Genomic DNA, 24,320 nt, shown 5'->3' with positions numbered 1-24,320 from the left:
CTTAACAGTGATCTCAGACAGAATCCCTCTGGAGCCTCGAACCAATTTCGCAGGTGGCCACTGGGGGAGATTGAGGGACTCTTCAGTGACCTGACACCACTGGGAAGCCTGCCTAAACAGGCCACTTAAAAAAACCTGCCCAAACCGCGCCCTTGGTGGTTACACCCTTTCACTCTTCTCAGGTTCCCCACCCGAGCTTCCGTTACACCCTAAGAGCAATTTTAGGAACGAACACTGGAGACACTTGACCAGTAGTGTTAAGGATTCCTCTAGAAACAAAAATGAGAGCAGATTCACGTAGGTAAGCTCAGGCTGACCCCGATGGAGGGATTGTGGAACAGAGGTTATCTGGGAAAGAAAATAATGTCAGCTAGGCTCCCCAGGTTTTTGGTTTAAGGAGTAATTACACATCCATTTCCTGTAAGCCATATTTCCACCCCCTGAGAGCTGAGCAGTGCAGGCTGTTAGGATGGGCCTGTGGGCACCAAAGGGCCATCACACACCCAGGAAGGGGAGCCTGGGGACTCAGCTGGCCAACTGGACTAGGAGAAGAAGAGAAGTCAAGGCCATCTGGTAGGAAACGTACCAAAGAAGATCTCAAAATCCACTGCTGAATCTCCAGATCAAAGTTTGGGAATCACAAGTTACAGAAGTGAGCTACTGCTCTGGGAGAGGCCTGGGGTCAGGGCACGCTCACCATCCTGCAGACTCACCTTCAGCAGGTTGCCCTGGTCTTTCTCTGCTATTACTTGTATATTTTTCTCAGGGTCTGTCCACCTTGTTCTCATCTCTCTCATTCAGTTCATCTGTGCATCCCCAGTGCACAGTTTGAGACACACAGAAGGCACTCAATAAATATGGGTGGAATTGGCTCAGCACTCCAAAGGAGTGGTAAAGACATCAGGAGGTCAGAGAAGGGAAAGAGCAGATGAAGATTAGCAGAGTCAAGGAGAGCTTCTTCAGGAAGTGACATTGGTCTGTCCTTTAAGGAAGAAAGATGTTTATATGGGCAGAAAGACTGAGGAAAGGAATCAAGAAAGTTATGGAACAGTCAGGTTTTCAGGCAAAGAGCATAGTGCCAATGGCAGGAGTGAGAGGGGCAATGGGCAGTATGGAAGAGCCCTCTACTTGGACAAGGGTTAACTCCGAATGTCCACTTCTCTTTTAAGAATTCTAGTGGTTTTCATTTCACAGAACTAGAAAGAGTGTGACAGCATTCAAAGAGGAAGAGGTGCCCCATCTTCCACGGATGTTTCTGCCAGCTTTTGCAGACTGTGGTGCCACGAGGAAATACTGTGGTATTGTTACTGGTTCATTTGGACCTCAGTTCTTTGTCTTCTTGAAGGAAAGAGTTCAATTAAGAGACAGGCTTAGAACAGTCTTAAGCGGTTGGAGTTTACTAAGGAAAGCAAAAGTACACTCTCCTGAAGGGCAGAGAGCAGGCTGTCTGGAAACCCGAAGCAGCCGCTTATTAGGGTTAGGGTTGGTGTTTTAAAATGGTGGAAAGTCCCTGCCCGCATCTTACATCCTTTAATCTACATATTGATTAACACTTTGGGGTTATATGACCTTCTTCCTAGTATTCAGGTGCTTATGCATAAGTACCTAAGTGAAACCCTTGGGTAGTGAGGGACAAAAACCACAATGTAAATTCATTATAATTATGGTATAATGACCCCCAAGGAAACTGGGAGATACCTCCTGGGTCTCACCTATGGCCAACCTGTGCTGGTCTGAAAGCCCTGCTGGGCTTTGTTACATCTTGTTTGGCCCTGGTAAGACTGAATCATAAACAGGAGGGGTTTGAGGTGGATTCCAACACCAGCAGGTGGAGAAGGGGAATGCCTTGTCCAGGACAGGGTGAGACCCACTCATGTCCACCATGCTAGCTGACAGTATTAAACCTCAGGTCTGGCCTGGCATGCTTGGTGCAGGCTTTAAAGATGGGTGTGAATGAAGCTGGTAAAGGAGCCAGAGGGGCCTTTCAGTTCCTCCACTGAGAGGCTGAAGGTCAGGGCAACCACACTCTATGGCAGAAGTCAGGCTGCTGGTTGCTAGGTGGGTGCCCTGAGGAACTAACCTGAAACCTGTTTCTGACAGGAACAGCTTTTCTGGTCAGAAACCTGCTTGTGATTCTTCACTGCAGAGACCACAAACATACGTAGAAATGAGCTTCCAAACTCTGTGGAAGGGTCTTGTTAGAAAAACAAAAAACACCTTCCCTGAAAATTTTTGCCAGTGCAGTAATGGGGTTTGCTTCCTCGGCAATGATGAGCCTACTGTGGGAAAGTGGTTTTCCCAGCAACTAGACTGTCCCAGGACCTTAGACCCTGAGCAAAAAAAAACAGTAATGTTTACAAGGATTCTGAGGCCACCGCTGGGGTCCAGCCCAAACTTCCCTGCAGACTCCAGAAGGAAGAGAAGAAGGCTTGAGCTCAGCCTGGATTTATCAGCATGAGGAGAGCGAAATAGCTCTGAGGTCAAAAGAGGAAAGAATGAATCATTTCTGCAGAAATCATCCTGTTTGGAGGACAAAGCCAAGTGTGAAGCCTCCCCTATGGTTCTCATCAGGTTCTACACCCCATGTACCTGTCTGGAGGGTCGGCTCCATACTTCCAGTCTGTGACTATCTTTTACCTTTATTTATGGTGTCTTTCATTGAATAAACATCTTTCATTTTTATGAAGTCAGAGCGTGTAATTCTTTTCTTTTTTGAAGTTTCTAGGTTCATGTCTTGCTCTCACTCTAGGATTATACAAATATTCTCTCAAAGTTAGGATTTTGTTTTTCACATAAAATTCAGGAAATTATTCCTTCCTTTCATTGTTAAAGTAAAACTATAGACAGATTAAACAAGCAAGTTGTGCAGAAGAACGTATATTGAGACCCCATAGTCCCCTGCTCTCTTCACCCCTGGGCCTGCTCCACTGAACAAACTCGATAACTCTTTCCATTGGTTTGTCCGTCTGGCCATACAGGTGGGTGTCGGGCTGTGCTTCCTTTGCCCTGCTTCATCCACCACCTGCTATCACTTTCCACTCTCTAGAAATTGACTCTAGAAATCTTTGATCCACTCTTGATGCTCCTACTTCATTGTAATTCTGGACAGATCTTTTTAAAAAATATGTATTTTTTTGCTATTATGTTACGGGGGTCTCAGGAGGAAGGTGGAGAAACACAGTCGGTGAACCCACAGTCTTGGATGAGAAGTTTCCTGTCTTTTATAGTGGGAGTGGGGTGGCTGTAAAGTATCTGACTCATGCTCCTTCCTTCCAGTCTCACTGATTATAAGCACATCAAGGTGCTAATGGCAAAAGCTGTTTAATTTGGTCTTCTCCAAGGTGGGTTCGGATTTCAACTGGGACTCTTAAAATTCCAGAGTGTCTAGGGGCCTTCAAAATATTTGCTCATAAACCACCCAAATGAAATTTGTAAAAAATTTATTTACTCATTTTAAAGTTGACATCTGTAATTTTCTGTTAGTTTAAATACCTGCAAAGGATATGATTTTCAACGTACTGTACTATTGTCATTTAAAAAATGAAACTGTTATATCACTCTTAAATGTGCTGCGTAGAATCTAGATTGGCAAAAATCAGTGAAAGAAATTTCTTCTAAGATCTGAATAAATACCCAGGAAAACATAAAACAGGAAAAGTTTTTTTACTTGAAAATGCAATGTTGCTCTATTAGAAGAAAGATGGAAGTTGTTACATCCCTCCTTGTAATTATGCAAAATGTGCAGCTGAGACCTAGACCTAGACACGGGTGAGTGAAAATGCTCACTAAGCTTTTTCTCTTAATAGAGAAGGTGAACATGCAAGGGGCTCCTGCCATACGAAGTCTTGCCTGGCGTGCTTTCCAGAGCTTGAATATTCAAAACCTGAGACAGAGCAGTCACCCCCTGGGCCCTGCCACAAAGTCCTGGCTGGGACCATGTGAGGTACCCCACCTTCCGCATCTCCCACCCCCACTCTCATTTTGCTCTTTCTGGCTGCCTTGGGAGAGAGGACATCTTTGAAAATAGACAGGAAGTAGAGGAGGCAAAGCTTATTAAATAAAAGCTGCCATTGGCTACCAGGAGTGATATTTTAGAAATAGGCCAATTGGATCACATCATATAAACTGCCACTCGCTCTGTGCACAGATTTGTCTCAGGTGCAGCCAGAGATTTCCTGAGGCTGGGGGATTAGCTGAGCCTCGGGACATATTCCCTGCAGGGGTCTCAGGTTCGCCATAGCACAGGCTGGTCAGAACCTAAGCACCATCTGGAAATGGAAAAGCCATGTTCCTTCCTTCTCTTCCTTCAGGATGATTTCCACTCCTCCCCATCCTATGGATGCACAACTGTCATCCTTCTCTATCAGCTTTTTATTTAAAGGGATCTCAGTGCCTTCCTTTAACACTGAAAAATTTAGGACAGATGACAAATTAAACTGTGATTTTTGCCCTGAAAGTTTGTTTCCTCATAGTTTTAAATCAGTATTTCAGACATCACTATACCATATTCACCATGTTTAGCACATCCATACATCATGTCTACTATCATTTTTTTTTCCTCTAAATTGACTCACCTTTCTACTTCTACAAATTTTAGACAGAAAACTATTGTATCTCTGCTCTACCGAGTATGCCCCCCTATCTTAGCCCAGACTCTCCAGAAAGCAAAGCTGGAAACAAAGGCTTAGTTTTCTGGGAATGGGAATCCAGTGGTGAAGGATGGAGAGGTTGAAATGGGAAAGCCAGTCCAACTGTGTTTAACCACGTTGGTCTCTGCTGCAGGCAACTGGTACTCCATCCCACCAGGACCTCCTGGGGGGTCTCATGACACGTCTCTCAGAGCTCTCCGCCTAGGTGACTAAAGTGGAAAGCAGTTTTCCATCAGCTTCCAGTCCACTCTGGTCAAGAGCAGCCCCATGGGCATTAACTCACCCCGTATTTCCAGGCTGCAGATGTTTGAGTGCAGAACTTCCAGAAACAGTGTGAAAGATGCAGGTCCAAGCAAGGTGCTGTCGGCTTCCACCTGAGCCATACAGGCCACCTGGACCAGCATGGGGCCGCTGCTCACCCAGGCAGTGCCCCAGAGCTCCACACAGGATTTCAGGTGGGCTGAAAATGGGGGAGAGGGGTACAAAAATCCTACTCACCCCACCCCTTGGTTCTATCCGTGTACTCAGCCATGGTCAGGGTGCCAGGGATACACTGTCCAGAGGGACCTGGAGGTCCACGCTGTGACGAAGGAGTTGGGGAGGAGTGGGAGTGCAGGGAAGGGTGGCCTTGGCAGCCTAGAACTCTCCAGAAAGCATTCACTACATGTGCGGCGGGTGGCCCGCTCCTGCAGTGGTGTGACTGTGACTAGGGAGGGCTAACTCTGGGTGCTAAAAATAACTTGCCAGAAACCGGGGGCCCGTGAAACTCACAGACTGTCACCAGGCAAAGTCAGCAGGCTGCCCCACCCCCTGTGGTGGGCTGACCAATGCGGTCTTCTTTCCCCCAGCCTGCATCAGCTCGCAAGCGGTCAGGCGGGAGGAGCCCTGTGGTCTGTTCTTGCCACACCCTCTAGAAGACGACTGATAGAAAAGGGAGAGTAGAGAGCTTCCTCAAACCGTATGTAACCAACACCCTACCCATCACCTGCTTTGACCGAAATATTTCTGGGTGAAGATGATCACCTCTATCAAGTAAAAGCAAATTGGACAGGGAAGGCCAACTCTGTGATAGATCACCCGAAGAAAGTCAGAGCAACTTGCCATTATTTTGGAGACAGCAAGAAAACACCTCAGAAAAAAAACGTCTCCGAAGTGGGGCCTCATCCTTTGATCTTTAACACAAAAGAAAAAGAAGAACTGTTCTTCGGCAGGTAAGTACATTTACTATTACCCTAGTATGGGATAGCTTGGTAGAACTAGTCAGCAACAACCTGACTGCTTTTTAAACAAACATACCATCATTCCTACCTCCAAGATGCACACTTAACCCCCACAGGAGCCTTCTCCGGCTTTCTTATTCTCATAGGAGCCCGAGGCTTCCCAGCACACTTGGAGAATCATCATCAGGGTGATGGCCCAAGGGTCTGAGATACTAGCAAATACTCATTTTCTAACCTGAATCTGAGGTTTCCAAACCAGGAAAGTTCTGGTGAATAAGTGAATCCAAGCTAATCCTGGTTAAAATGGAGTGTGGCTAATAAAACAATCCAGTTTGGCTGGAAAACTAGCTCTGGGGCAGTTCCCAGGGAAGGCTCGCAAACATCTGAGTAGCATCGGACTATGTCTGTGGCGGCAACCTGAGAGGATCACACCGAGGCACAGCACTCATTTACATTTCTCAATTTTGATATATTTACTGGGGAAAAAAATCAGTTTGCTCACATTAAAGTACATAAGTTAGTAATGTTTGCAGTATGTCTTTTCGTTTTTACTAACAGATTTTTCTGTTTGTTGAGGTCCTCTACCCTTTTAGGACATATTCTTTGTGTAGAGGAATTTAGGAATTAAGACACTTGTTTTTCTATGTTAATGTATTAAGAAAGAAGTAGTCTCATAACTGAAGTAGTGCCGAGGGCAAAATATGCCCTCGCTGGCATTCTGGGTTTCTCGGTCTGCTCTGGAGAGAATCCAAACCTTCCTGGGTTGGCTGATGGATTCTGAGGGCCAGTGTAGTTCTTTGCATCAGCCTCAAGGAGAGAGACGCTCAAGGAGAGCTGTGGTTGGTTTTGGACCGTGCACAAGACAGGGCCACCCAACCTTTGCTTTTCCCTTGAGATTGTGCCCTGGCTTAGAGAATGCTCAGGCCACCCAACTCATTTCAGGCAGGGAACCAGAGATTTCTGAAACCCCCAGTGAGCCAACCTTCCTACCTGGGTGGCTTTTATTTTTTTCCTTTACAGATTGTGAAAATAAATCCACAGTCTTTTACATTCAGGAGTTTGGAGACCCAGGCACACCATCATCCACAGCAGGTTTTGCAAACATCACTGGAGAAAAACTGCCTCTCTGTGGGGCAATTGAATTGTCTTCTGCCCCAGCCTGGTATGTGCTGGGAGGTACCCTGGTCTCACTCGGCTCAAAATTGCTTTCGTTTTCCATCTGAGCAGCACCAGCCATGGGTCCCGCATTGAAGTGGAGAACACCGCCACCCAGGTGCCCATACCTCAGGCTTTCTCACCTCGTGGTGCTGGCTGCTCTTTTCAGCTTCTGTTCAGGTAAGCAACTTTCAGAAAAAAAGAAAATTAAAACCAAAACTTTAGTAGTTATGCCAGAAGTATCAGTCAGAGGCAAATGGATAGAGATCATTGAGCTTAAGAAAAATATTTAGGAAAGCACCTTGCTGTTTCAAAAGTATATCCAGATCTTATCTTACTGTTGCTATGCTGCGTCAACAAGTGAATCCAGGACTTTCTTATGTCTGAACACCTACTGTGCACCAGTTGGGCCTTAAACCCTGATTCCTGAGCCTGGGTTTCCTGCCCTCAAAGACATTTGAGTGTGTTAGTTGGAGAAGGCAGAACTAACCCACAAGCAAGTGTAGAGAGAAGTGCCTGGTCCTGACTGTAAGAGTCCAAAAACCAGGAAAGGCGGGACTAGGTCCCAGCAGGAATTTCCAAAGTGCCCAGAAGACTTTTGGTTCCTCTTCTTGATCCAGTTCTTCTTCAGCATGATGTCTGGTGAGCAGGCTTCACTGGGAGCATCAAGGGAGCCCATTGATGGTTTCTGACCTTTAGAGACACCCACGCTTCTCCTCAGATGGCTGGACAAAAACTCCTTAAGAACCGTCATTGAAATTAGCTCATTTTCACTTACAATTCCTCTTTTGCTAATGTCATCACATGTCAAACCAGAAATCCTGGATTCTTTTTAGGTGAGAACAAACAGATAACAAGGAAAGACCCTATTATTTAGGACCCCAGATGAGTAAGCTGCTTTCTGTCATGGTGTCTGTCTGGTCCACATAAAGACCAGGGGCCTGTGTGTCCAGCACAGCCCCTGAGTGAGATGAAAGAGGCCAGAGGGAGGAGCTGGGTGTGAGAGCAAGAGGAGAGAGGAAAGGAAACTTACAGAAGACCTGCTGTGTACTCGGGACATTATGTCATTTAATTGAATTTAATTTTACAATGATCCTGAGAGGTACGTATCATTCCCTATTTACAGATGAGGAAACATTAATCAGCAAGTGGCTGAGCTGGGACTAGAACTCAAGTCAATAGCGATCCACAGTCTATGCTCCTTCTATATATCATTTTGGTTTCAGTGTATCTCTTTTAAAAGAGACTTCAGGTTAGTTAGTTATTATATGCTCCCCTCAAGTATACCTCCCCCTGCCCTACTTTTCAGTTATATTCTATAAAGCTGGGACTGGCAGTGTTCAGCACAATTGCCCAAAGCGGTGCCTTAGATCATCCTCAGTTAGCTCACACTGCTGTGATACCCACCACCCCAATCTTTCTTTCCAAACGCTGTGGTGGGACCGCATCCAGTCTGATGAGATGGACAGGTCCTAGTGCTCCACGGTCCTGCCAACCAAGAAGAGACAGAGCTTGGAAGTGAGCTCCCTAGACATGGGCCTCCCGGTGGCTCTGTGTGGCTTCAAGGGATACAGGGCGGGGAAGGCACTGCACAACAGCATCAGGCTGGGGAAGAGGGATGGCACATGTGAAAGAACCTGGGCCTGAGAGCAACTTTGCTTTTAGGTCAAGCACAGCATAGGAAGGGTAACTATGCCTTCTGAGCCAAAAAATCAGAAAATATCGCCTGGCAAGGGATTTTGGTGCTACTGATGAGGGCTTGGCAGCTAAAAAGAGATGGAGTTTGAATGCTGAAATGTTGGTATTTCTGGGATGTACTGATGGAAAAATAGGCAGAATGTTTTAAATGGGGCCTCCTACCAGAACTAGATCATAGGAGAACTGCTGTGCAGATTGCAGGTAGCTAAGAGAGGTAAAGACAGGATATAGATACATTAGGGTAGCTGAAGAGAGCAGAAATATAAGAGTCCAGAGGTACAACTTAGGCCTTGTCTGGTGGGGACCAGGGGAGTCATTTCAACCTGAAGTCATGAGGTTGGTTCAGGCCTGGAAGGAAGACTCTTTCTCAAAGCAAAAGAGCTTAGTGGTGGGGCCTGGCTGGGGTGCAGGCAGTGTTGGCTTACTTACCCCTGGAACTGGGGCCTAAAAGTGGGGAAACCAGTAAAAAAGGAGTTGCCCGAAAAGCCTGAAGTGTAAAGCCAGGGCAGTTTCCTTTCCTGGGCTTAGTTCCCTCATCTGTGAATAAGATCATCTTAATGAATGGTCATGGAAGTCCCTTCAGGATCTCGCGTTCCTTAATTATGACTTCCATGAGACTGAGTACATTGTCTACCTGTAGTTGACACTCATGCGCTAGGTCTCCTAAAATCCTTCTTCTTATGAGACCAGTGGACCTTCTACCTCACTGTCCATGGGCAGATAAATGGAAAAGAAAATGTACCATATACATACAATGGAATATTATTCATTATCATTATTATCATGGTCATTCCCTAAAAAGGAAGGAGATTCTGGCACATGTTAAAACATGGATGAACCTTGAAGACATTAAGCTAAGTGAAATGAAGCCATTCACAAAAAGGTAAATACTGTATGATTCCACATACATGCAGTATCTAAAATCATCAATTTCATAGAAACAGAGCATTGAGTGACAGTTACAAGGCGCTGGAGAGAGGGAGAAAGAGGAGTTGTTTAGTGCATGCAGAGTTCCAGATTTGCAAGATTAAAAAGTTCTGGAGATCTGTTTTACAACAACGTGAATATTCTTAACACTAATGAACCATATACTTAAAAATGGCTAAGATGGTAAATTTTTTAGTATCTCTCTCACAAACACACACACACACATAAAAGGTAAAAAGAAAGTACCAGGAACTAATAAATAAATAAACAAATAAAAATCAAACCAAATTCTTTGACCCTGTTTACCACTAGATACAACACCCTGAATTCTGCTACTGCCTACTCTGAATTCCTGCTTCTTCAGAATCTATATTCAATAACTATAATCTTTTCTGTTGCTTCTCCTTAGGCACCATCCAGGTGACCAAGACAGTGAAAGAAATGGTAGTTCTATCCTGTGATTACAACATTTCCACTGATGAACTGACAACAGTTCGCATCTACTGGCAAAAGGATAATGAAATGGTGCTGGCTGTCATGTCTGGAAAAGTAACAGTGTGGCCGGAGTACGAGAACCGCACCTTATATGACATCCCTAATAACGTGTCCATTATGATCCTGGCTCTGCGCCTGTCAGACAATGGCACATACACCTGTGTCATCCAGAAGACTGAAAAAGGGTCTTACAAAGTGGAACACCTAACTTCAGTGATGTTATTCGTCAGAGGTCAGTGGGGTTTTCTGATTTACAATAAGCAAGCAGACTCTTGAGGCCCTTAAAGACATACTCCTGTTGATTTAGGTAGAAATTTTACCAAAGAAGGAAGTATCTCACTTCGTTTTCTAGGGTTAAATGAGTCTCTAGTTTTACAATAAACCCTAATTGATTTCTTAAGCTGTCCTGGAAATACCTATTGGTGTGCATTTCTTGCACTTCAGCAATCCAAGTTCATGACAATCACATATCATGTATCTGGCACTATAATGACCTGAAGTGCCTTCTGATTTATAAGGGGACACATTTGACTTGATGTAGCTGTACTATTCACAGCACTTGATTTATTAATATGTTCTTGTGAAACTATTTTGAAATATTTAAGAGCAATTCAGGCACAAATATTTTTCAAATAGTATTTGAATGGCTATGAGTATGGCTATTGTGCTATTACATCTATTATACCATCAAAGTTAGACATTATAGAAATGGATGCATAATTTATGCCTGCCACAGGAAAGAAAATTAGTTCAGAAATTAGAGCCCTATTTATGCATATACTGTGGAGGGCAAGCACTTCTTATCCTGGGTAGGAAGGAGCCTTGCCTTAATCACAGGTGATAGTATTGGAGAATTCTGATATAGCCTGAGCCCTTGTTGGGAAATTACAGCCCAGGGCCATTCCCCCATACCTGAAATTCAACCACACTTCTTCTTCCTGGGCACTTGAGCCTTTAGTGGAAACCAAATCTGTTACTTCATAAAAGATAATGATTAATCTTCATAATAGGTAACATAAGTGGATTCTCAGTGGAATCTTCACTGTTCTCTGTTTTAGTCTTTAGCTCTGTTGGATCTTTAGCTATAGCACCCAAATCACACTTAAAGCTTAGGAGGTAAGCCAGTTACATGGAATTGTCTTAAAGCTTACCCTGTGAATTTCCTGCTCATGGAGAGAGCAAATAATTATACGGTGGTGTGATCTGAGGGGTTCTAAGAAGTTCATCTCCTTGAAAATTCTGACCTGCATTGATTCCTAGAATTTCCACCATTTTTTGTTGCTCCTTCTATTTTCAGCATTTCCTCCCCTACAAAATACCTGTTAATAATGAAAATGTGTTACTTGAGTGAGGTTGCAACACCAGCATATTAAGCTGTATTAGCTAATTCACATTAGGTACATGGTTCTCTAATCAAGGACCCAAAGAGAATTAAATTCAGGACATGTACATTTTGATAGGTAAAGAAGAAGTTCCACGGGGGGAAAAGAGGCAGAGTCCCAGGAAGGGCAGCCCCTACTAGCAGATCACATAGGAAGCCAGCTAAAAGGGCAGCGTGAGAGTGCTGGGGGCCTCAAAATCAGGTACAGGAAAAGAAAAAAGGGGAAACTTCACTGGCTAAATTTGACCCAGAAATAATCAAGTCTGATTTTCCAATTGAATCAGTTACGGAAGTGCTTCTTACATGCTAAGGGGCCTATGGATCACTTGGGGACTTGTTAAAATGCAAACTCAAATTCAGTAGGTCCTGGGTGGATCTCTGAGTCTGCACTGCTAACAAACTCTCAGGTGATTCCTGTGCTGCTCTGGAGGACCACAGTGTGAGAAGAAATCGAACAATCTCTTACTTGGATAGGGTGACCAACTTTCCCATTTTACCTGGGACTGAAGATTTTCAGACACAAGGTTTTCAGTCCTAAAACTAGAAGGTCTCAGGCTAATCAGAACAAAGTGGTTTGCCTAGATGGCAAAATGATAAAAAATCAGCATAGCACATTTGAAAAAATAACTATAAAACCAGGGTTAATTGATTAAAATGAGATACAAAGGATTAATTTTTTGATGGTTCACAGCCTTTGTCCTGCTTGAGGGTTTCAGCCCTGGGCAAGTTCACTATGGATTCAATGAGACTGAGAAATGACAATAGAATGTTTTTGGGGTAAAAGCGTTTATATCCAGCTTTATTCTCCCAGCAGCAGGTTGAGCACTAGAATCACATCTGCACCCAGCAGTCTGCAGGTCTGTAATCCACCTCCGTCTCTGCCTCCACCCAGAGAATGGGGCAGAGCTCATTACATAATGACTCAGTCAAGAATAGCTCATTGCCTATATGGTGTGGCTGCAGTAGCCTAGCAGTAGGCCAATGACATCATCAAGTAGTTTAGGGTCAGGTGAGGATTCTGGCCATAGGAACTTCCATTTTCCCCATAGTCTTGAATGGCCTTAGGAGCTGGTACTCTAAATAAGTCACCTTACAGTAGGGAAGAGATGGAGCTGAGGCTCTTCCAAGCCCAGCCAGACCCTGAAAAGATGATTTTCAATACAGTTGCCAGGTATTAATAGCATTCTTGTTGTTAAATATTTCTCAGTAAAGCAGAGTGCAGAAATGGACATGAATCATAATTTAGGATATGAGTTACTTGGACCTATATTCTAGTTTACAACACATGACATATTGATGTTATAGGAAACAAAGGGAATATTCTTGGTATCAGCTACCAGTGGAATGATTTGATCTTCTGGATGAATTAAAGTAATAGGAAATAATAATGTCAACTGAAAATGGCTCAGGAAAATCCCAATTAATTCAGGGACAGGGTTATTTTGAAAAAGAAAGGCAACTTCACGTCCAACCAAATCCAAGTTTTCCTTTTCTTGGCAATTATAATTATTTATGATAACTTCCCCTTTCCCTTATTTTTCACTGTGCCACCAGACAGTTCTGTAAGCTCTCACTTGGCAAGTTGATTTAAATGAGGAAACTCATTTCAGAGAAGATTTTAAATTTAAAGCCCACATAAATTGACTATTAACTCAATTCCTGCATGTCAGGATCTTTGCTACATGATTTATATAAATGTATCATTTAACTCTTACAACCCTGAGAGGCAGGTATTATCATACCCATCTTATAGATGAGAAAACTAAGACTAAAAGTGATTTAAGTAATTGGCCCAGGGTTAAAAGACAAAACTGTTTTTAAAACCTGTTCTTGATGACCACTATACCATACTACATCTCTCTGTGGGACTCTGAATTCTGAGCAGAAATCTAACTATATAGGATGAGGTATGGGGGATTGGCTCCCCACATGCATGCTGAGAAGTATAAATTCTTTAAGCCTTAGAATAAGTGATAAAGAGGTGAGGGGAACTTTCTCTTGTGTTCTCTGCAGTCATTTCACTATGATTTGCTTCATATGTGCTTTAGTATCTTATTGGGGCTAAATATACAAATGAAAGAGTACCTCAAGTATCTTGGAGGAATATAATAGGAAGGTCTCTTTGTCTTTGTAAGACATTTCAGAATAGCAAGGGAATCAATAGAATATGGTAGTTGAGATTACAGGCTCAATATTGTATAATTTGGACAGAGATTTATCTGGTTAAAGACTACTTTTGAAAAAGTAAGGAAATGCTAAGCAAAATTTAAAGAAGTGGTTACCCCAGGTGTGGGAAGTAGGTAGACAGTAAAGGCAAGCCCAAACAAGTAGATTTACTAAGTTACTGTCAAAGTTCCGGCTCTTAAGTTGGATGATGGGTTCACAGATGTTTATTGTAGTGTTAATTAATAGATAAATAAAAGAGATCCATTTTAATATACTTCAAATATAAGGAGGAAAGGGAAGAAATTAAAGTAAAAGAAAAGAAAACAATAGAAGACAAGAAAAGGGAAGACCCTAGTATCAGAAAAGCTTGAATTCAGACCCCAATTCTGCCTCTTATGAGCTGTGATTTGTCTAGACCCCAATCTGATTATTTGTAAATATGAAATCATACAGAATTACTGAGCATATCATATTAAATCATATGAAATTACTGGTATTTGACCTTTTTCGATCTACAACCCACTTTCTAGGGTTGTTGGAAGGATGAAATGAGGTAATGTCCAGACCTAACAAACACTGAGCTCCATGAATGCTGACTATTATTTTTCTCTTCAGTTCTTACAAATGCAAATACTATGTCAACATCCATTCACATGACCTTACTGCTTCTTTTCTCTACGCCCTTCAAAAGTGATAAATGGACCGAAAAAACCAATTCAAACCAAAGTAAGTCTTTGGATTACACATAACTACTACTGACCTATAGGAAGTTGCAAATTATATCTCATCCTTCTTACTAGAGCTAGATAATTTATTAAAAATATAACCCCCTCACAAATTTGTAACTTTCAGTAACAATATGTACTTCCATTCTTGTTCTTTCCTCAGCTGACTTCCCTATCCCTAGTATAACTGACCTTGGAAATCCATCTCCTACAATCAAAAGGATAATTTGTGCAACCTCTGGAGGTTTTCCAGAGCCTCACCTTTCCTGGTTGGAAAATGGAGAAGAAGTAAATGCCATCAACACGACAGTTTCTCAAGATCCTGAAACTAAGCTTTATACTATTAGCAGTGAACTGGATTTCAACGTGACAACCAACCACAGCTTCATTTGTCTTGTCAAGTATGGAGACCTAACGGTGTCACAGACTTTCAACTGGAAAAAATGTAAGTGATCTACTGTGTAGAACCCAAAAAGAAAATAACTCAGCCAGATACATTTTACAGCTGTGTGTATCAATTTGGGTAGTATTTTTTGTAGGATTTTTAGACACACAAATAAAATGCTGAAGTGTTATTGTGACTTATTTAGATCACTGTACAAGAGGTAGCTGTAATGTTACTAGACTCATTTTTTTTTAAATAGATATTCTAAGATGTAGACATCCAAAGAAGTATTCTTCATCAAGTAGTCATCTTAGGAAGTTATTGGGACACTGTTGTTATTGAAAGCAATAAAATGTGTCCTTTTGGGAACTGCCCTCGGGGCTCTGGTGCTTTCTTTTGGGACACTCCCTCCCCCACTGTCCCATGGTGTCAGATCATTGTCTTTTGTGGGTGAATGATCCTTTCAAGAACTATTGGTTCATTCAGAACAAAGTCTGGTGAAGAAGGTAAATGACAAACCACTTGAGAACAATGCCTGAAAAAAGTCATTTTTGACCAAATACTTTACTTATAGGTAGTAAACTTCAAGAATTTTCTTTCCCCAAGAGGTGAAATCATCTGAAAATATAAGATGGAAAAGTTGAGCTTACATAAATTTATGCATGTTAAACCCACACTGGGTTATTATAGAGCTCATACTTGAAATGTGTCTAACTTGCATGGCTGATTATATGGGGACCACCAGGTTCCTCCATGAGCCCCAGTCCCCAGCCCCAGTCCTAACAATATATTTCATGGCTGCATAGAAGCAAACACTACACTGAGTTTGATACATAGTGGTACATAGGTAATATATAATGTATAATATGTCTTATGTCTTCTTTTTGTTGTGTAGTAGAGGAAATATTTTAGATGATGTAGTGGTTCATTCTAGGGAATCATTTACTCTAGATCTTTCTGTTTTGAAGTGATTCTTTCAATATTTTCTGCACCAGGAAATAAGATAGTTTCCTGGGAAAATTAGTTCAAATATAAATTTGGACATGATTTTATTGATAGTCCAAACTTATCACTCTCAATCATCTTTAATGTATTCTAAAAAAATAGTATAAGGATGAGGTTTGAATCATATGGTAATGATAGTTTATTAATTTGGCATTATGTTTCACTTCACTGATATGTTATTATTTAACCAATTTTTGATTACCACGATTAAGGTGGGGAGTAGTACACAAATCAGTAAGCAGCTTCAATCATATTTGATTTTGGATATTATTTATATTTGGAATATGGGCATGTATGGTATTCTAGGAAAGGGGTTAGCAAAAATTTTCAGGAAAGGGCCAGAGAGTAAATATGTTGGTCTTTGTAGGTCATATGGTCTCTTTCAACAACTCATTTTGGCTGTTAGTGCCTGAAAGCAGCCACAGACAAGACAAATGAAGGACATAGCTGTGTTCCAAAATAGCTTTATTTGAAAAAATAGGTGGTAGGCCAAGTTTGGCCTGTGCACTGTAATTTGCTAACTTGCGGGAAATACAATGTAGCCCTGTAAGTGAAAGGATGGAGCTATTATTCCAAGATCACTGAAACCGCCCAGCTTTATCATCTTTTCCTTAATATGCCTTCTCTCAATTCTTCCTTCATGCTAAGGATGAACAGTATCCCTTTTCAGTCTAATTCAAAATTCTAACTCTTTGCCCTATTTGCCTTGTATTCACAATGATTAATAGAGATATGATTAAATGTATGGGTTTATTTGTTCCTACATTCATTCAATCTTAAGTATTTTTCACATAACAAGCACTTTGTGAGGTACTAGTGTTGTCTTTAAGGTCAGAGAGCTTAAGCATACCAATACTTCAAATCTCATTACATAAACTGCAGGCATTATTTAGAGACAAAAGCAAATGATGCGTTTGTGGGTGGCCAAGGGCTGACTGCATAAACAAACATAACTTAGGTGTATAATTCATAGAAATGCTACAAATCAATGGGAGTACAGCTTTATTATATACATATCTAGTCCTTAAAAAAACCAAAATTGGGTCAGTGGTTCTTTTAGTGTGGGGCCAAATCTGTGAACCCCTGATGTATGTGAGTATGGAAGGAGGTTAATCAGGGAATCCCACCCACGGTGTCTAATAAGCCGTATGTGCCGATGTCTTCACCTAACTGTGCACTCTGGGTTCTGGGTCTGCCCTGTGGTACATTACCAGGTTCCTAATAGGCAGCACGACAGAGCTGTTTTGCTGTTACTTCTTTCCTTCAAACATACATTCCCTTGCTAGGTGGACTGAAGCTAGTGGGTGGGAGGGGCTGGCCTCTGAGAGGAAGCCAGGAGTGAGTACTGTGGAACTCCTAGCCTCCCAAGAGGATAGTGAGAGTTTCTTTGTTATTTTGGGCGGCTTTATTGCAGTGGCAGAATGTGTGGGAATTTCTAGAGCCTAGGAAACCAGAGGCAAAGAGACCAGTATGGAGGCTGCTAGGTGGGAGACAAGAAACACCTGAGCTATGGCAGTTGCCCCAAGAGATTTGGGGAAGAGGAATCAATTGCAGAGAAATTATGAATACAGAATAGAAAGTCAGTAGGAGCCTATGGGACAGTGAGCCTTCACAGGGCTGTGGGTCTTCACAAAGGCTGGCCTTCACTCTTATTTGAGTAACCAATGGTCTTGCTGCTTACTGAAAGGGGAGTGTATAAGTGGTAGATATGCTTTGGAAAAAATATAGTGAATTCACTTTTAATCAGGTGGAGATGCTGGCATTCAACCATCTAGTCGGCAGTTGGAAATGGAAATCTGGAGCTCAGAAATGTGATGCACAGATTTTAGAAATTAGATGATATTCAAACCTTAGGTGTGGACAAGATCACCCAGGAGGCCTGGGGCAAATGAGAGGAGAATGGGGTTACAGACAGAACCAGGGGGAACAATGACATTTAAAGAACAAGAAGAGAGAGAACCTACAAAGTAAACTAAGCCACAGCAAGTAGAAACAAAAGAATGTGGTGTCACTGAAGTCCAAGGAGAAGAAGGTCTCAACTGGGCCAAATGCTGATGGGAAGTCCAATAAGCTAAAGAGAAGAATTTATCCACAAGGCTTGATAAAGGAAAATAAAAAACATTAAGTTAGTAAATGTTCAATATTTATTTGTAAGACATTCAAGAGAAATCAGAAGAGGATAAACTGCTAATATTCCTTTTAATTTGTGTCCCTGCCCTTTCTCCAGACACTGTTGCTAACTCTTCCTCAAAGGGATTGAGGAATAAATGGTGTAGCTGCTCTGCCTGATCAGGAGAAACAGCAGTATTATGTACATCTTTCTACTCTTTTCCCACATCCTTCCTCACATCCCCTGCATTCTCTCTGTTCCTGTGTTCTTCAGCTGATAGCCAGCTTGCAGAGTTCTCCTCCAGGATTCCCCCACCTAATGCCAAGCCACATCCATTCTTAGTTCTTTCCTGGGCCTCTTCTATCCTTCCAGAAGTTCTAGGCTGGATGGTGAAAAATATGTATCTGAAAATGAATGCACAGTGGCTTGTGTAGCTTTAGGCAGCTACTCTGTGTGTGTGTGTGTGCACACGTGTGTGTGTGTGTGCACGCACATGCGCTTAGAAAACATGCTAAGAAAGGGGGAAGGCATGACAGAGCTAGAGAAGAAAAAATAAGGTATATCTAAAACATGACATCACTAATTATTAATAGTAATACATAGTAATAGCAGCTATAAAAATGAGATAAGATGGCTTTTAAGGTATCTCCTTAGAATAATTTTTATGCCAGTTCAACTCAGTAAATGCAAAAGTTCAACATTTCTTTTACACATTCAATATCTGACATCTGTATATTAGTTGGCCACAAGAATGTGTCTGATCAAAGAGTTATACAAGAAAAATGCTAGCAGCTAATTGGAGAGCTGACCAGGCAAAGAAGGGAAAAATACTTTCTACAGTTGTGGCAATGTAAGAGGCACAGAATAGAAACACATTGGAGCTGACACTATTCTTTCCCTCCACAGCTGAGGCACACTCTTCTGAAGCTCAGTTCCCACTCTGGGCCATTCTCCTAATCTTATTAAGTGGGGTTTTTGTGATCGGAAGCTGTTTAGCCCACAGTAAGTACTATTTGTACTATCATTCTGACCTCAGTTCCTGGAAGCCCAAACTCTGTCCATATGATTCAGCAGTTTTCCATGATTTTAGCAACTCTCCTATCTTTTCTCATTTTTGCGAAGTCTATGGGAACTTTAGTGTCTCCTTTACTTGCCTTGGAGGTTCTGCTCATTCACTGGATAGACATTTCACTACTGTCTGCCGTGCACTCTACTGGGCACTGGACTTACAAAGATGAGAAATCAGCACCCTCAAGATACATTCTAGTTTAGTCCTCTTATTTCCCAACTTTACAATATTTTCTTGGAGACACTGAGGCTTGCTAACTAGTTTAAAAACATTTCTGATACAAGGTGATATTCTAATCTGATTTGGAACTGGAGGAAAGTCAGAATGACAAGACTTAGGGGACAAGCATCATTTTTTTTTTTTTTGGAGGATAAGATGCACCAGTGAAGTTGGGAAAATACACAGCCACAGGTGATTTTACCAATTCTTAATTCTTCAGAATACATTTTTGGTTGAAAGATCAGGGGTGGTTGAGGAAAGAAGAGATACCTAGGATATTCTTCTCTGAGTGTAAGTTTTTGGCCTGAAAGATATGGTACCCTCAATCTCTGTAATGAACTGAAGAGGAAGTGCTAGGCTAGAGCTAAGGCCATAGTTACCATGAAGGAACATCAACCTTTCTTGGGTAGAAAATCATCTACACTGAGCAAAAAAAAAAAATTGGAAGACCAACATGTACTGATTTTCCCAACCTTCAGCATTAAAAAGGTCAAAGCTCAGAGAAGTCACTAGACTCATGGCTATGAACAATTCACCCCATTGATAGGATAGACTGCCCAGCCTTACCCCTGCAGTTCAGGGTTTGTCATCCTTAGTATTACTAACATTTAGGGCCAGACAATTCTTTTAGGGGGCTATTTTTTTGCATTAAGATGGTTAGCAGCTGCCCTAGTTTCTACTCACTTATATACAGTAGCATCTCTTGCCTCAGCTGGGACAACCAAAAACGTCTCCACACATTTCACATGTTCCCTGCAGTTTGGGTGGGGTGGGTGGGTGGAGGTCAGAAATCACCCCAGGTTGAGAACCATTGCTATAGTGCTAAGCTTACAGTCTGAAGACTGATTGAAATAAATGGACACAATTTAAGGGAAACTCACCTTTCTAAATTTTTGTTTGTGCTTGTCCTCAAGGACCTGTGGCAAGATGGAGAAGGAGGAGGGATGGGAAGAGCATGGAAATGGAAAGGATCTCCCCTATCTACACAGCCTGTGCAGAAAAAGCAGGCTGAACAGATCATCTGGAGGTAACTTTCTTTTGCTCTTCTCTACCAATGAGGAGTATAGGAGGTCATGTGGATCACGAGGCAGTGCTTTCCTCCTCTAAGCACCAAATTTAAGATCTTTTACCTACTATCCAACCTTCTCAAAAATGTTGTTCGGATTACTCTGAACAGATGATTAGCATCTCTCTCCATTCCCCTATAATTTACTATTGTAATCTCTTCCTTTGCTGTGCCATTCTGCCACCCTGAAATGTTCCCCTCTTGTCAGTCAATCCAGTGTCTTTCATTATCTATACAATGCTGTAATTTCATCTTGAAATAATATTCTTGGCCTAACTCCTTATTTTCCATGATGGACACAGATTAGGTTACTTACGAGTCTTTTATACTAACTCAGTTACATCCTCATTGGTCTCTGCCTCTTATACACAGTCACCCTACCAACACAATCACAGAGACAAATTTCATAAAGCATTATTTTTCTGTGTCATTTTCCCAGAAACTCAGAAGAGATCCCAGTGCCTACAGGAAAAGTTTCAAAGCTTTTAACTTTTCACAGTCAGTCTACACATTCTCAGTTCTTTCTACTGCTCCTCACATGGCAGTTTCCAGAAGCTTCGTGGGAACACACTAGATGTCAAACAGAGTCCGAGATTTCTGACTTGGTCTGATTCTACATACAATGGGATAATTACTTTCTAAGATGTGGGAAGTTCTTTCTGTTATTCCTAACATTGCATCAGCTTTTGTGACTCACACTGAGAACACATATATTTTGTGTTATCTTGAAGTCCCCAAGAGAAACATTGGAACATTAGAATCTAAGAGACTGACATCAGGTCCAGGATGGTTTATAGCTTCTGTAAATAGTTCAGTATTGACTTATGAAGGTTAGGATAACGCTGAAGAATATGAAATGAGAGTCTAAAGAGTTATCTTAAAAATACAACAAAATACAATGAGACTTATATAACAGGTATGTTTTGCAAAAGCATTGTCTCATCTTAGTCTTATTAAAATCTCTATGAGTAAGATCTTTCTATTTCCATTTCATGGGAGAGAACCACCTGAAGCTCCTGTAGGTTGAGTGATTTGCCTAAGGTCAGACAGATGTGGAGCAAAACCAGGGCTCAAACGACATGGAGCTCTGAAAGGTCCCTGTCAGATACTGTAGCAGCCTATCTGTATCTTCCCACAGCAGTCTCTCCATTTTCTATCCTGTTTTCCTTCCATTTCAACTTCTTGCTCCCTCCTCAGGATGTTCCCCTCAGTTATGTGATTACCTAGAATATCCTTGACTTGCCTTCTATCTTAAAAGACTTCTGCTCAGTTGGCTGATACCTCACAATGGAGCCAGTCTTCTACATGTGGACATCTTGTCCAGTTCGAGCAGTTCTGCCTCTGAACCACTGCAGCAGTTCTTTCTCTAGCACATCAATCACATTCCATCCTAGGTCTATTTTCATGTGCCATGTTTATATTCTTTGCCAAATTGTAGGCTTATTGGGAAAAGCAACCATGCCTGATACATCTTTGTGTTTGCCCCACAGGAGAATGCCTTGATCAATAACATTTGGCTATTTGATAATAGCTGGGATTTAATATTTGCCTGGTATTTCATGTAGTGAAAACTGTCAGACTTGTCCTAAACTCTTTCATAATTTAGACTTCTCTTTATATTCTTTAGCCACCAAGATTAATAATACAATGTTACCTCAAGTTGGGGACACCTTTGTGATAAAAAACATAAAATTTAGAAATGCTTTCCTGCTTTGGGAAGTTAGGGTGTGAAGTACTCATTTATTTCTTGTTTCCTCAGGTCCCACCTCCACCTGAGAGCCCTCTTCTTGGAACGTCCTCAGATGGCCGGGATGAGCCCATGTTGTCTTTCATGTGTCTGTTCTCCAGGAGCCTCTTCATTTCAGCGGCTTTACAGTGACTAGAGCAACATGGTGGATGGAAGAAGCTCTGGTGACCTTGATCAAGTAATTTAGAAACATGTAATTCTTCAGGACTGGAGGAGACATTGGAAAATACTTGTCTCATTAACAGCAGTTAGCCAAGGTCCAGGGAGTGAGCTGAGTGATAAAGGCCAGAGCCAGAAGCCAGATTGCCTCGTCTCTGGTGCTCTTTTCCTTCACCAGCCCAGTTCTGTGCTATTAACTGGCATGCATATACACATATACACGTCAGTCAAAGTGCTTCTGGGATCAGTCTGTCCACCATTAGGTCAACTTCAGAGACTTGATCTGAGGCAATGCAAGAGTATTTATGTTGTTGTAGAAAGCAGTCTAATGTTAACATGTGAGAAGCAAGTTGGTATGGATACCTATATGAGGATAATGTAAATATTGGTGTTTAGCCAGTACTTTATCTTTTATCATGTTTTCCTCTGTTGCTCTCCCACTTTTCCATCAAATTTAGGAGAAAACTGATCTTAACAAAACAAATTTCCTCTGACATGTAAGATGAACAACTTACATACCTCAAAGCAATAGCCAGGTTGGGAAGGGATACTTTGGTTTAAAGATTCACATTGTAATGGTTCATATTGGACTGATAATCTCCTTAGATAGCTTTATGCTAGTTTAACCTCTTCTATAACATATTTATGAAGTTCTTATTTAAAATGAGGTAGGTTTTTATTAGGTATATACTTAACAGGAAGCTGTCTTAAGAAGAAATCGATGGAGGTCATGAAAATAGCATTCCATAGGAAACAGCATTCCATAACTAATTCCTTAGATCCCTAAAGTGGCTTTTCCTCCTCTGCCTATCTAGATCCTTCTGACATCAGTAGAGAATTGAAAAGAAAGAGGTGCCCAGCTGCTGTTCCTATGTTGCTTACTCATGATTCCTCTTTCTCTGAAATTACCTTGCATAACTTGATGGCCCAGGAGTGAACCTAACTTAAGCTGGGGCAGTCAGTCATTCTCATCTGAAAATTTGGAGTTGGACAGAATGTTGATCAAGTTTCTCAAACATAGCTGGATTTAAAATGTTTAATTTTGGTACCTATGAAGGGACTAGATTATGCTAGAGAGTCTAAGGAACAAAAATACACTTTTAAATGGTTGATCTCGGAACAAAATAACTGAAGAAAATAAAGGAAGGTGACTATAAGAACTTAAAGTGAAGAAAGAAACAACAACAAAAAATTGGAATTTCTGTATTTAGTTAAGATTAAAAATCCTTAGACATGATCAAAAGGAGACCTCAGGAAGTCATTAGCCACAAAACAATAGATGGCTTATTTATACTTCAAATAAATTATATTAAGTTACTACATTTGATAAATGTGTTAGTAGTATTTTCTCAAAGAGTTATATTTTACTTTTATCATTCTGATATTTTTGTGGTATGAATAAAATTATTTTAAAAACCAAGCATCTAATTTTATAATTTCTAGTTGAAGGATTTAATCTATATGTGAGTTTAAATAAAACAATGAACAGATTGACAAACTGCCAATTTATCAGCAATTTATGAATGGGGTAATTAAGAAAAACATTCTTTATGGAGTGTGGTAAAAACATGTAAATCATGGTGAAAATATACTGGTGCAGAGGTTCTCATGTCCTTATGCCTACTAGTATTGGTTACAATAAAATGCCCTGTGTGCCAGGTCACATGGCTGCACAGCCACATGCTGGGATTCTAAGCTGGTGGTTTGCATCCAGAGCCCACAGTTTTAGCCACTACACATACTGCTTTTCACAAACCTTGCTCCAGTGAACAACAGTATTTTCAGAGTAGGAACTAAGAGGTCTAACACCAAAACAAAGCACTAGCAGTTTTTCCCCTTGTTACTTAATTCAGCCTTTCCCCCCCTTGTTCAGTAAAAGTTACAACCTGCAGGACAGCTTCCTTCCCAGGCAGCAAGATTGTGGAGTGTACAGACAGTGCATCTATTCTAAGTCACTCTTGCACAGCACAGTATAAATACTGTGTCAGCAATACTAAGGGAACAAAGCCAGGATGTTTTTGTAATAACGTTTATCTACTTTTTAATTAAATTTACACTGTACTTCAAATGGCATAGGAATCACCTTTGATTTGTATTAAAACAAAACCAAACACTATACACACATATGCCCACAGGGTTTCTTG

General features: G+C 41.4%; 1 protein-coding gene across 4 annotated transcripts; it reads left to right on the top strand.

Annotated features, from left to right (window-relative positions):
* The first annotated feature begins 5,452 nt into the window (after positions 1 to 5,452).
* Positions 5,453 to 23,729, top strand: CD80 (CD80 molecule). 4 transcript variants are annotated; one of them, XM_036883377.2, is made up of 6 exons: positions 5,887 to 7,204; positions 10,059 to 10,376; positions 14,580 to 14,861; positions 18,823 to 18,918; positions 20,119 to 20,231; positions 22,030 to 23,729. In XM_036883377.2, exons 1-5 carry the CDS (start codon positions 7,105 to 7,107, stop codon positions 20,214 to 20,216), a joined length of 894 nt encoding a protein of 297 aa, XP_036739272.2. In that variant the 5' UTR covers positions 5,887 to 7,104; the 3' UTR covers positions 20,217 to 20,231; positions 22,030 to 23,729. The 4 variants fall into 4 exon arrangements, with proteins under 4 accessions (XP_036739270.2, XP_057358946.1, XP_036739272.2 ...); XM_036883375.2 differs by lacking the exon at positions 22,030 to 23,729 and adding an exon at positions 5,453 to 5,860 and having other exon boundaries at positions 7,097 to 7,204; positions 18,823 to 20,227; XM_057502963.1 differs by lacking the exon at positions 22,030 to 23,729 and having other exon boundaries at positions 5,882 to 7,204; positions 18,823 to 20,227.
* The last annotated feature ends 591 nt before the right edge of the window (positions 23,730 to 24,320 follow it).

This window comes from Manis pentadactyla, chromosome 1, assembly GCF_030020395.1.
Source record: "Manis pentadactyla isolate mManPen7 chromosome 1, mManPen7.hap1, whole genome shotgun sequence".
In the NCBI taxonomy this organism is placed as follows: Eukaryota; Metazoa; Chordata; class Mammalia; order Pholidota; family Manidae; genus Manis; species Manis pentadactyla.
This window is presented reverse-complemented; position numbering and strand designations above follow the sequence as displayed.

Excerpts from the sequence above, each read along its gene's own strand:
- CD80 (XM_036883375.2), top strand. The coding sequence starts at position 7,105 with ATGGGTCCCGCATTGAAGTGGAGAACACCGCCACCCAGGTGCCCATAC. Across the intron at positions 7,205-10,058 it reads TCTTTTCAGCTTCTGTTCAG|GCACCATCCAGGTGACCAAG; the intron begins GTAAGCAACTTT and ends GCTTCTCCTTAG. Across the intron at positions 14,862-18,822 it reads GACTTTCAACTGGAAAAAAT|CTGAGGCACACTCTTCTGAA; the intron begins GTAAGTGATCTA and ends TTCCCTCCACAG.